The sequence below is a fragment of the Macaca fascicularis genome, chromosome 2 (genome assembly GCF_037993035.2).
Source record: "Macaca fascicularis isolate 582-1 chromosome 2, T2T-MFA8v1.1".
In the NCBI taxonomy this organism is placed as follows: Eukaryota; Metazoa; Chordata; class Mammalia; order Primates; family Cercopithecidae; genus Macaca; species Macaca fascicularis.
This window is the reverse complement of record NC_088376.1, coordinates 128426868-128439380: the sequence shown is the minus strand read 5'-3', so window position 1 is coordinate 128439380 and position 12513 is coordinate 128426868. Positions and strand designations below refer to the sequence as shown.

The following is a 12513-nucleotide window of genomic DNA, read 5'->3' as shown; positions in this document are numbered from 1 at the left end:
TGAGATTTCCTGCTTGGTCAGGTATCTCTTAGCAAACTACAGTCCCCGGGCCCCATCCTGTCCATAGCCTGTTTTTGTAAGTAAAGTTTTATTGACACATAGCCATGCCCATTACTTTTGTGTTGCCTGTGTTTTTATACTACAGTGGCAGAGCTGAATAGTTGTAACAGAGATGGTGCGGCCCAAAACACCCAAATTATTTACTATTGCCCTTTAGAAAAAGTTGGCTGACCCCTGCTTTTGGCTTTTCACTTGCTTTTGTTAAAAACCCACTCTAGGTTTTGGGAAGTTGTCATAAAACAGGTTAATTGCTAAATATTGACCTTGTTGGCTCATGAAAGATCCTTAAAGAGCCCCAGTGACCCCTTAGTCTCTGACTGTCATACGAGTCTGCCCTCCAGACTGCAGCACCTTGTTTCAGGCGCTTTGCTTGGAATGGTGTCATGTGGATGACTTGTTGGGTTTAGTTGCAACAAAGCATCCCAGCTTTGAAAAGAGCTCTCCTCAATTCAGGACACTGCCTAAAACATTTGCACTGTCATTTCAAATATTGAATAATGATAAATAGGGGCCATTATGGGCTGCCCTGCTTTTAAACATATAGAAACCTTGATGTTATAGGAAGCAGCCCAGTGACTCCAAGCTCTTAGATGTCATTATGACTACCTCCCATATCATAAAGAAAAAGTGCCTCTAAACTGAAAATTTTATCTGACCTCCATCCAATCTCAAATGTGTACCTAGCAACTTCTCTTCCCCTCCCTTTTATTCTCTTCCCCTCCCTTTTTTCTATCAGAAAACACCTTTTAAAAACAATTCCTTATTTTTTAATGTATGCAAAAGTAGAGAAAGTAGTTGAATAATACAGATAGAACAGTTTAATGGGCCTTTGTGTACATATCCCATTTGCCAGTCATCAACATCTGACCAGCATGTTGCCTCTGTAATCCCCTTTGCCTGCTAGGTAGCCTGGATTTTTTTTAAATAGAAGTATACTTTTGCATATGGTAAAATGCATAAATCCTGAGTATACAGTGCAGTAGATTTTTTCACTTCTGTATGCACCCATTTAATCACCACCCAGATAAGATGTAGATGATTCCTGTCCTACTCCAGAAAGCTTCCCAGGTGCCCCTTCAGATCAATACCCTAAATTATTTTTAAGTAAATCAAAACAAGTATTCTTTAAAGCAAAGAATATTTTCTTGGGGGTGGGAAAGGGGTGGGCGCAGGGGAGAAGGGTTGGGGGTGGGAAAGGAAGAGCAAGGGATAGCTACAGAGGAAATTTTGATGCCTCTAGACAGACTATTTGGATTGTGCCTTTAAAGACTCAAATCATGACTGATTTTTGTCAGTTCTTTAATGCTCTATGTCTCGGGTATGGAGAACATTCAGTCAGCTAGACGTTGAAAGCTACAAGTACTAGTTTTTTTTAACCCTAACTACGTGCAGTTACCCTTAAATTAACAAGATTCAGTTGGCTTTGAGTCTGACTGCTTTAACAGTTGTTTGCTTGTTGTGACTAATGAGGTCTCGAGTGTGGGTGGGAGCGGGGACAGGAGCCGAGGGACCCTCATACCCAACTGTTGCTCTCGTTTATTTTCCTGGCAGACCCCAGCAGCGACCGCCACGGCCCCCCAACCGGTCCACAAGGTGTTCCGGAAGTGAGGGCCGGGCCCGACCGCCGGCAGCATCCGTCATTGGAGTCCAGTTACCCACCCGATCTTCACAAATCATCACCACATGGGGAAAAGCGGGCACACGCAAGGGATCCGAAAGGCAGCAGAGAGTATAGCAGACAACCCAATGAACACCACACCTGGAATGGGACTTCGAGGAAACCCGACAGCGGGGCATGCCGACCCAAGGACCGGGCGCCGGAGGGACGGAGGGACGCGCAGGCCGAGCGCACGGCAGCCGCCAACGGCCCCAAGAGGCGGTCCCCAGAGAAGCGGAGGGAGGGCACCCGCAGCGCCGACAACACTTTGGAGAGGAGGGAGAAGCACGAGAAGAGACGAGACGTCTCTCCGGAGCGGAGGCGAGAGCGGTCACCCACCCGCAGGAGGGACGGCTCCCCCAGCCGGCGGAGACGGTCTCTGGAGAGACTCCTGGAGCAAAGGAGGTCCCCCGAGCGCAGGAGAGGGGGCTCGCCCGAGCGCAGGGCCAAGTCCACCGACCGGAGGCGCGCGCGCTCCCCCGAGCGCAGGAGAGAGCGGTCCCTGGACAAAAGGAACAGAGAGGACAGAGCCAGCCACCGAGAAAGGGAAGAGGGGAATCTGAAACAGGATGCCGGCAGAAGTTCCAGACATCCCACGGAGCAGAGAAGGCGAGCTTACAAAGAATGTAGCACCGACCTCAGTATCTGAGACGCTGAGTCACATTCCAACCTTTACCGTGTCAAAGGTTCTAAGAGGAAAGTCACAAACGTGAAATTATTTAGTTTCTTACCTAATGAAGCATCTGACACCTGATGATCCTATGAATAACAACAAACATTTTATGCATTTGAAATCTTATAAGAAAAATATATATGAAAAGTATTGTGCCTGATGTATCATATTAAAGAAAGTATTTTTAAATGCATACTTTTTTGGAAATTATTTGCCAAATGCTGGCCCAAAGGGGTATAAATTTTGTTTCTACGTAACCTGTAGAATCGTCAAGAATTGTTCCCGTTTTTGAGCAATCTTTTTCTCTCCTGGTTAAATGGGGCTGTTGATCATTTTCTCTAAGTAAGGGAATTTATTGATTAAGTTTAATTAATTTGATATAGACTGTTATGTAGTGATATAGTGCTATACTGTAGTCGGCAGTTTTTCTTAAAAGCAAAGAACAAAAAGGCAAAGTTTTATTTGTAAAAGCTGAGGACCCTTTGGGATGGATTATGTTTGCCGATCCTAAAAGTAAGCAAACTGTATGACAAGACTACTATTGCAAATGAAGGATATTTATAGCTAAACTGCGTAGCACAAAGACGTTTTATATTGTGAGTTATAGTTGGTTCAGAAAACAGTTTGTAATCTCCCTGGCCCAGGAAGGCACAGAGACAAAAATGTCGGCCATCTTTACCCGAATACAACCCAAGCACAGATAGTCAGGTTCGTGAGCATCTCCAGCATCTAATTAAATCTCATTGAAGGCAACGCCATCACAGCTTTGCTCAATTACTACAAGGAGCAGACAACAAGCATTTTTCATGTTGTCTTGTCTGATCGGAGGCTGAATAGTAGATGGAACGGGGGACAGTGTGCCTGGTGTGAGGAAGACGTAAGATCCCCAATTTGGAAAGCATGCCCCTCCCCCTTTTAGTATAAGCCCATAGTTGCCCTTAGCCAAATTGGGGAGGAGGGAATGAGCCTTGGTGGAAGGAACCTCTCTGTTGATATTTAAAGAAATGAGGGCTGTGGGTATTCATAGAAATGCCAATTTCACTTTGAAACCATAGTCCAAGTCTCTAGGTTGGTAGAAGAGAAAGGAAGGAAGTGGTCCCAGTGGTTCTAGATCTGGTTGGGAAACTTCTGCCTCATGACTCTGTCCTTTGAGTCCTTTGGACAGCAGCACAAAACATAACAATTTTTATTTTTAGACAGACCCATTCTTTTTGACCCCACAGGAGCTGTGGTTGGGTCGGCTGTAGCCCCGGGATGTGGTTTAAGTGGATTACTGCCTAGCTGAGCCAAAATGTTTGCTTGTACCTGTTGGACCACTACAGCAAACCGCTGCTTACAGTGCATTGTGTATTTCCGTAGTACTGTTTTGCATTTTCCATACACAAAACTTTGCAAGTCAATCACTGTTGTTCCCATGGTACTGTAAGGGAAAAAAAAAAAGGAAAAAGAAAAAAAAAAAAAAGAAAACCAGCCAATCATTGCGTGTACAGAGCTGAAAATTGTAATTAATAGAGCCTGTTGGGAAAAAAAAGAAAACAGCTGTTGCCTTTTTTTCTTGTATAAAAGAGAATTTATGACAAAATTTAGCTGTGAGGAATGTGATATGTGTTTATATTTCTGAATATGGAACAAATTGATTCATGGGGATATATTTTAATGTAAACTAAATCAGGTATGTAAAGTTGTTTTAAAATGGGAGACTATATAAGTAATTCTCTAGAGCTTTAGTTGGTTTGAATATCATCATTTCCTCCATGGTGAGCCTGCTTGTGAATTATTAAGCACTTGTTTGCATTCTCTGTTCTTCACTCATTTATTTCTTGCAGTGTGCTATGGACTTAATGCTCTTTCTGTATTGATGAAAAGCAGTATGTGGGCCAATCTTTTTATAAAACACTATGCATATATAAATATTACATTGTTCATAGCTTTATTTGACTTATGGGTTTATACATAACATTAGAATGAGTAGCTATAGTTGTGTGGACATTTATAAAACAAGTTCCTTTCCTGGAACAGACACAATATACATTCTGTAGCTAAAAAGGAGGGAAAAGTCTGTGAATGCTATTTTTATTATTAAAGTTTTCCATACAAAGCATACATTGAGCTGTAGTAAGGCTGAGGAAGAGTACAACTGAACAATGATGTTCTTTTTCATCAAGTTCCTAAGAGCCGACTTGGAGATTTTATTCCCAAGGCTCCACTGCTAGGATTCTTCTCACTAGTTCTAACAAAATCTGTGATGTTAAATGACTGATGCTCTCAATTGTGGTCCAGAGTTTTAAGTGAATGAAATCAAGGTAGATTTTGGGAATATATCCTGAAGTTAACATCTTGATGTCCTTCTTGTTGTAAGATGATTTTTGACATTTTAAAATCTATGTGCTACCCACCTGGGCTTATCTCAATCTGTGGACTTCTTGGTGTGGCAGTTTCTCCTGAATTCCACACATCAGATTTGTTTGGAAATATTGTACTGTACAGGGACTATGCATTAAGCAGAAAGATATAGTTTTCTTTGAACTACTGTAACCTTAAATTGGAAACTGATTCTTGTGAGCCTACTTTCCTTAATCCCGCCCTCCCTCACTTAATGTAAATGTCTTGATGAGAGATGATGGATGAGTATTTTGTATGATGAAATCAAATGATTTAGGAATTTGTCTCCCTCCATTACACAGTTGATGCCTGAAAGAATGTTGGGGGGGGGAGGACTCAACACCCTAATTGTATTTTTTAAGTTTCTTTTGTGAAAGATTTTTTAATGCATTTTTACTGTAAAAATACATGGAAATGTATGCATTCCACAACCACTATTGCTTCTGGATTGATATCTTCCTTGTCTCTATGTTGTCTCAAATGTATCAGGGTGAAGTAATCAATTGAGGGCCCCTGACTCCAACTTGATGAAATACCATTGTGTTGAAAGAGCAGGACCTATGCCCTTGCAATAGCATAGTGCCTTGCTACTCGAAGTGTGGTCTGTGGACCAGCTGCCTCATCATCACCGAGGAGCTTATTAGAAATGCAGATTCTCAGCCCTACTCCAGACCTACTGAGTCAGAATGTGCATTTAATAAAATCCTCAGCTATGCTGTATGCACATGAAAGTTTAAACAGCACAACACAGTATAGCATAGAACCCTGGTAATAAAACAAACCCTGCCAAGCTAAGAGCTTCATCACTTCTGGTGTGATTCTTGGGCACATTCCTTAACCTCCTCTGAAGACTCCGTTTCCTCATCTATAAAGGGACATACATCACAGAACTAAGAATAGATGCACATCTTTGGCAATTAGAAGAGTCCTCAGTAAATGACACAATTTTTTTTTTTTTTTTAATTGAGGAAGATTTCTGCATGACAGTGAGTACTCCTTTTCTCGTCCTGGCTTATTTTTCAAAGAAAAAATTTTTTTTTTTTTTTTTTTTTTTTTTTTTTTTTTTTGAGACAGGGTCTCACTCTGTTGCCCAGGCTGGAGTGCAGTGGCACGATCGCAGCTCACTGCAGCCTCAACCTCCCAGGTTCAAGTGATCCTCCCTGCTCAACCTCCCGAGTAACTGGGACTAGAGGGGCATGCCACCATGCCCAAATGATTTTTGGTATTTTTATAGAGATGGGGTTTTGCCCTTTTGCCCAGACTGGTCACAAACACCTGGGCTCAAGCAGTCTGCCCAACTCAGCCTCCCAAAGTGCTGGAATTACAGGCATGAGCCACTGTACCCATAAGAAAAAAAAATGTTCTCCCTCTATTAAAATGGGGAGGAAGGCCTTTTAATTATAAATAGTATGGTACATACTATTCAACAAAATACTACACTTACCATTGCTGAGGAATATGAAACCAAAATGCTGTGCTGTGAAAACTGAGACAAAGTCATCTCTAAGTCCAACTTCAGGAGGTAGATATGTGTGTGGAATTAGACATACTCCCAAGTCACACTAGATACAAAAGTTAACCATTCTCAAGTGACCTAACATGCATGTGGGTGGATCGGGTAGTTTTGAATAACTTTGCAGTTTCCTTCACACAGTTTTTGGGTTGTTCCTTTCTAGGACTTAGTGTTTGGGGTTTTCCTCCAGAACCTAAGCTCCTGGGCATTCGAAAAGCATTTTGTTGAATAGTAGGCCTTCCTCCAATCCATCTCCTTTGCTGTATTTTGTTTTGTCACCAAGATGGTAATTATGAACTCTGCTCACTTCTCTAGTATCTCCTTTATTAAAGATGGCATCTCAAAGTGGTCCCTGGCTTAACCAACAGTTGAAGCTGTTTGTAAAGCCCTTATACCATGCAAGTTCTTGGCCTGCCATAAATAGCCACACCAAATGTGCAGAGACTCAATTATGCCGTCAGGATTTTTCCAGCTGGTGGGCAGTCCGAGACCACCTGTGGTGGCCTGCATTCATCGTAAAAGGAAAAGCCCTTTCAAGTTCCTCCAGGTGATTTCTCCTATGAGGCCGAACACCATCAGCATCATGGATGTTTAGCACAGTAAGATCCAAGTACTTTGGCAATAGACATCATTAGAAGCTAATGTGAAGGGAAATGCCCTCTCCAACATAATTATTTGGGGTGTTTTTTGCAAGAGTGGATCTTCTGTGAAAAATTTTTGACTACTTCCTCCCACCCCCAAGTGATGTTTTTATGCATTGTGGTCATTATTATTGTCAGGGACAAGAAGCGTGTGGCTTTACTTCTATTAGTGTAGATATTAGGTGTCCAATGGATCCAAAGCACAAGATCTCTTTGCAAGTACATGTATTTAAGCAAAGTAGTGATAACTGTTGAATTATACAGTAAATACTCAAGTATTACATGCAACTGCTACCCTTGACTGCATCACCTTTCCACCTAACTGAAAAGTCTTTATTGTCATGTCCCTGGAGGGAATAAAGGCATGGTCTTCACAGCTGAGAGCTCTAAACACCACTCCATTAAGTACTGTACTTTATATTTATCCTAAATTCTCTTTGGTCTCATAAGATTGTAGAATTGAAGGGAAAATAGCTCAGAAAGGCTGCTCATCCCTACATGTGTAATAGGCAAGGCTTGCAACTCTATTTCTCATTTTCTCAACACATTTATTGACGATCAGCTCTGTGCCAGGTACATGGTGGGGCCTAGAAATGCCTGGTTCCTGGTCTCAAGAGCTCGTAGTTGGTGGGGAGAAGACAAATGCTTGCAAACTGCATACCAAGCAGAAGCACAGGGTCCTCTGATAGCAACTAGTAGGAGATTTAGCCAGATTGAAGAGGTTATAATTCAACTGAGGCCAGGAGGAAAAGGAAACTAATCAGTGAAAGAAGGAACAAAGTGCAGGCTGAGCAAAGAGGCCCAGGTACGAGGGAGTGTGGCCTAGAAGGGAAAGGTTGCATTGTGAAGGGAATAAGGGTTGTGCCAGGCTGGCCTTGTTCCGGATTTTAGAGTTCAGAGTAACAGAAGACCATTGAAGAGTTCTAACAGAGCCTCTGGTGAGCTGTGTTGTGTTCAGGGAGGGAGTGGTGACCAGCTCAGGTTTAAGTTTGAGAAAGATGCCTCATAGCACCATGGGAGAGCAGACTTGGAGAGAGGTGGAAAGAATCCAGTTAGGCCGGGGCTGTCCAGCAAAGCAACTGTTACCATGAAAACTCTCCTGTACCATGCAGTTCTCATAGTTCAGAAGTCCCCAAGCCCATGTTTACCTTCCTCTTACTAAAAGAGTTCATTTTCTTTCCAACCTAAATCCTTCAGCTTCTCTTCCCTATACCTTAATTAATACATGCAGAATACTTTGTACCCAATTTCTTCTGTTAGATAAGGTCCATCATTTACTATTCTACTGGGTTTTCTACAGGTTTACAAATTCCCGCCTCACTAGCCTTTTTTTTCCAGATCCTTGTTTCAAACGTAATCTTATTTTCTTATTTTTTTTGAAGTTGACCGCATCTTTCTCAAGTTACAGAAGCCTGTCTATGTATTATCCATTCTTTGCTAGCCATTCCCCACTTTTGAGTGTGAAGAAAGGAACCACTCACTCCTGCATTACCCCATTTTTAAAAGCAGTGTTTTTATTTACAAAACAAATGCATATTTACAATACGAATGCATATTTACAATAAAAGATTCAAGCATTTCAGGAAAGTATAAAAAGTGACATTCTTCCCTACACCTGTCAATCCCAATCCACAGAAATAACTGTTATTAGCAGCTTGATTTGTGACATTTCTAGTCTTTTTCTACGTGTGTGTGTGTGTGTGTGCGTGTGTGTGTGTATATATATATAACTGTATGGGTATGTGTATGTATATATAGTTTTTATGGAAAAATGGGCCATTAGCCCTTACTATGTTATGAACTGTTCCTTTATCTTACATATTGTGGGTATTTCTTCAAGTTAGGAGTATGTATGTATATATAGATATACACACACACATTAAAATAAAGCCTCTTATACCTCACTCATTCCCATTCTCTGTCCTTCTCTCTCCCCCACTCTTGGATTAGCTTCCTCACGGTTCTCTGCCTTTTGCCTATGCCACCTACCGATTCCTCTCCCTGTAGCAGGCAGAGCTCCTCTCTTAAAATGTCAAGTGAAAGGTTAAAGTCCTTAGAGTAGGCTCTGAGGTCCTCTGGGATGTGGGACCTCTTTTCCTCTCTGGCATACTCCCAGGCTTAGGGGCTTTGCTCTAGCTGGTCCACCGCCTGGGACTGCTCTTTCCCGAGATATCCATGGCTGACTCCCTCTCTTTTTTCAAATCCTTGCTCAATTGTCATTCTTCACATGCATCCTACCCTGATCACCCTATTTAAAATTGCAAGTTGGTTCCCGCATTCTACTCTTTTCCCCACTGCGGCACTCAACACCTTCTAACATGCTGTGTAATCTATGTGATTACTCATGGTCTTTTTTCTTTTTCTTTTTTTTTTTTTTTGAGGTGGAGTTTCACTCTTGTTGCCCAGGCTGGAGTGCAGTGGCACGAACTCAGCTCACCGCAACCTCCGCCTCCCAGGTTCAAGTGATTTTCCTGCCTCAGCCTCCCGAGTAGCTGGGATTACAGGCATGCGCCACCACACCTGGCTAATTTTGTATTTGTAGTAGAGTCGGGGTTTCTCCATGTTGGTCAGGCTGGTCTCGAATTCCCGACCTTATGTGATCTGCCTGCTCAGCCTCCCAAGGTCTCTATTGTTTATCACCTGTCTCCTCTATAATCAGGACCAGCTTTGTGGACATGCAACCTGTGCAGTCACACAGCGCCTTGCACTTAGAAGGGCCCTTTGCTTGATTTAATGCTCTGCTCTCGTGGTCTTGAATTTTCAGTAATTTTTGAATAAAGACCCCCTACATTTTCAATTTGCACTAAGTCTTGCCAGTTATGTAGCTGGCCTTTTCTAGAATAAGTTTCTTCATTAAGTTTCACGAGGGCAAGAATCTTTGTTCTGAATCTGATGAATTCCAAGGTCCTGGAGTAGCGCCCAGTACATAGTTTGTATACTCAGTAAACAAAAGTATTGTGCTGTCTCTAAATAGCTGCATATTCTAAAGTTGACCACAATTTACTTAACCAATCCCCTATGGACATGCAGTTGTTATTATAAAAACACGCTGCAGTGAACAACTTTATACTTTAAAACCTGGTACCGTTAAGTGGTTTGTTTAAATAGTTTTGAAGGGATAAATTGTGACTCCTAATCCTTCTTTGTTTCTGGTGACACCAATGTTACTGAGAATTTGCATTCTTTTATTGGGAGCAGCTGTTTTTAGCAAAGTTCTTGCAGTCTGTGGGACCTTTTCCCATCAGATGAGAGTTACCAGGCTCAGCAGAGCCGCTAAACCAATGGTTTGTACCTTGGGTGCACATTGGAATCACCTGGGGAGCTTGAAAAGCGCTAATGCCTAGGCCCACTTCCAGAGATTCTGATGTCGTTGGTCTGGGTGTAGCCAGGGTTTATAAAAGGCCCCAGGTGATTTTAATAGACAGCCATGCCCTTGTCCATCAGCTTTAACACCATAGCCTGAGGGGGATTGAATGCATCTGCATTGCTTTCTCTTTTCTTCATAAGGTGTCTATGCTTGCCTTTTTAAGGTTGCAGTGATGCAGCAGCTCAAAGAAAAGATGGTGTGAGATTATTTTCCCAAAGTAAACTGAAAAACCTTCCTACTTGCATAAAGTTATTAGCCAAATATAAACATAATGGACATGTATATATCAATTGTGAATTCTGTTTTACATTCCTGTCACCACTGAATTTATTCACTAATAAGGATAGGTGTTTTCAAGAACAGGTCAGAAACACCATCATTTAACCAAGATTAAGCTATAGTATTTTTTCACTTACATTTTTTTGAGAAATATTTTACGTTCTTATTTAAATAGAACGTGTGGTATGTTAAAACTTAACAAGAGAATATTGAATAGTTAACACTCAGCAGGCATGAAGAAGGAAAATTATTTCTAGTAAGTTCTTCGTTTCCAAAGTATGTATGTCTCTGCCCCCATCTCTACCCACAACTAACTTTAGCAGGCAACTTTGGGGCTGAGAAATAATTGTGTTATGAGTGAATAAGTGGAATGTGACCTTCCTATGACCAAAATAACATACAAACCTTAACATGTAGCGGAAAAATATTCTTGGGAAAATGCTACCGACAAAAAGTATCATTTACCTAGAAGCTCTAGTGTTAATGTAAGCAACTCTAACATTGGTCCAGTCCAATGACCCAGAAGGTACCATTGATATAACCAGCCCTAGTTTGGGACCAAAGGAGAAATCAGGAGTACATTTGAAATAGTCATGAAATCTAGAACTAGATAGTATCCCTTTTTTTATTGGCTGCAGAATGTGTCAAGGCTAGTGAAAATGTCATCTGTCTCTCCAACCCATCTATTTGACAGTCCTCCCTATAGCCACCCCTTCCAGGAGGAATTTTATGAGGCAGATTTTCCACTTATCCCTTGGAAATTATACCTTAGATGACCTTAACTCACTCCATTGTCTTCTAAAAATATAAATCAGGTCAAAGCAGTTTGTTAACAAATATGTACTGAGTATTATTTTCCAGGCTTGATGCTGGGCACTCAGTGTCAATAAAACTGCAGCCTTCCTGAAGTTCAGAGTCTGCCAGGAAAGACAGACATTGGATAATCGAGTTAAATTGTGGTGAGAGCTATGGAGTGTATGTGGTGCCCTTGAGTGTCTATAATTGGAGGACTTTATCTGGATAGAAGAAAAAAAGGAGGCAAGAAGGAAGAGCTCTCTCCAAGGAGAAAGCAAGACCTGGGCAAAGGCCTCATGGCTAAGGGTGTGTGTTTTATTCCGGGAGTGGAGGGAAGGCCCATGAGACTAAAGATCTACCATAGCCACAGGGGAGAAATAGAAGCAAGAACTGAAATGTGTCTGTGAACCTTAGGGAGAAAGACTGCCTATTCCCACAGAGGGAGAAAGGAGAGACCAAAAAAGCTATTTAGAGGGGACCAAGTGACCCTCCGCATTGCTAAAATAAAAAGCAGTGAGAACAACCCACATTCGACATCTGGATCATCCTAAAACCTCTTAGAATTACCACAAACTATGTGAAAGGAAAATGATGGGCTGGTCTCCTTTTTACAAAGAAGCAAAGATTTTATTTATTCTTCCTACAAGAGCCAACAAGTAGGTTCCAGAGAACACATTTGGGCTAGGAGTGCCTTTGTTTCCAGTTGCTTTCTTTTAACTGGTCTTATTGGAAACTTGTAACGGGGGAACCATTTGCTGTAGATAGATGGGCAAAATTATTGCGCACTGTCACGGGCCCTGTGAAATCACCCCAGGAGTCTGGCTGATGATGTTTTCTCCCCTCAACCTATTTCAGTTTTATTTTTGAAATCTATTTCATGGGGGTTATTTTTATCACTTTGGTGTATTTTGTCTGGGTTGGTTTTGTTTCACTCTTTATTTTTATTAAAAATGTATTCCCTCTCTCTTCCTGGATTCCATTAAAATGGATGAGAAATTCCACAGGCGCATGCCTGGATAATTAAAATGTCTCAATCTTTGTTCCTATTAATGAGCTTTACTTTGGATTTTGAGGAAACTGTTCTTTCTTCGTGCCCCTCCCCCACTATGTCATTGATGGTTACACTGGAACAGTGGGAAATGGTCT

General features: G+C 41.7%; 1 protein-coding gene across 50 annotated transcripts in view; it reads left to right on the top strand.

The window, feature by feature from the left end:
• Positions 1 to 5207, top strand: part of MAGI1 (membrane associated guanylate kinase, WW and PDZ domain containing 1) — a 677437-nt gene extending 672230 nt beyond the window's left edge. For all 50 annotated transcript variants that reach the window (XM_074032628.1, XM_074032621.1, XM_074032638.1 and 47 more), the window contains one exon: positions 1612 to 5207. In XM_074032628.1, the coding sequence (XP_073888729.1) occupies positions 1612 to 2366 (755 nt within the window). In that variant the 3' untranslated portion in view covers positions 2367 to 5207. The remainder of the gene's footprint in view (positions 1 to 1611) is intronic.
• The last annotated feature ends 7306 nt before the right edge of the window (positions 5208 to 12513 follow it).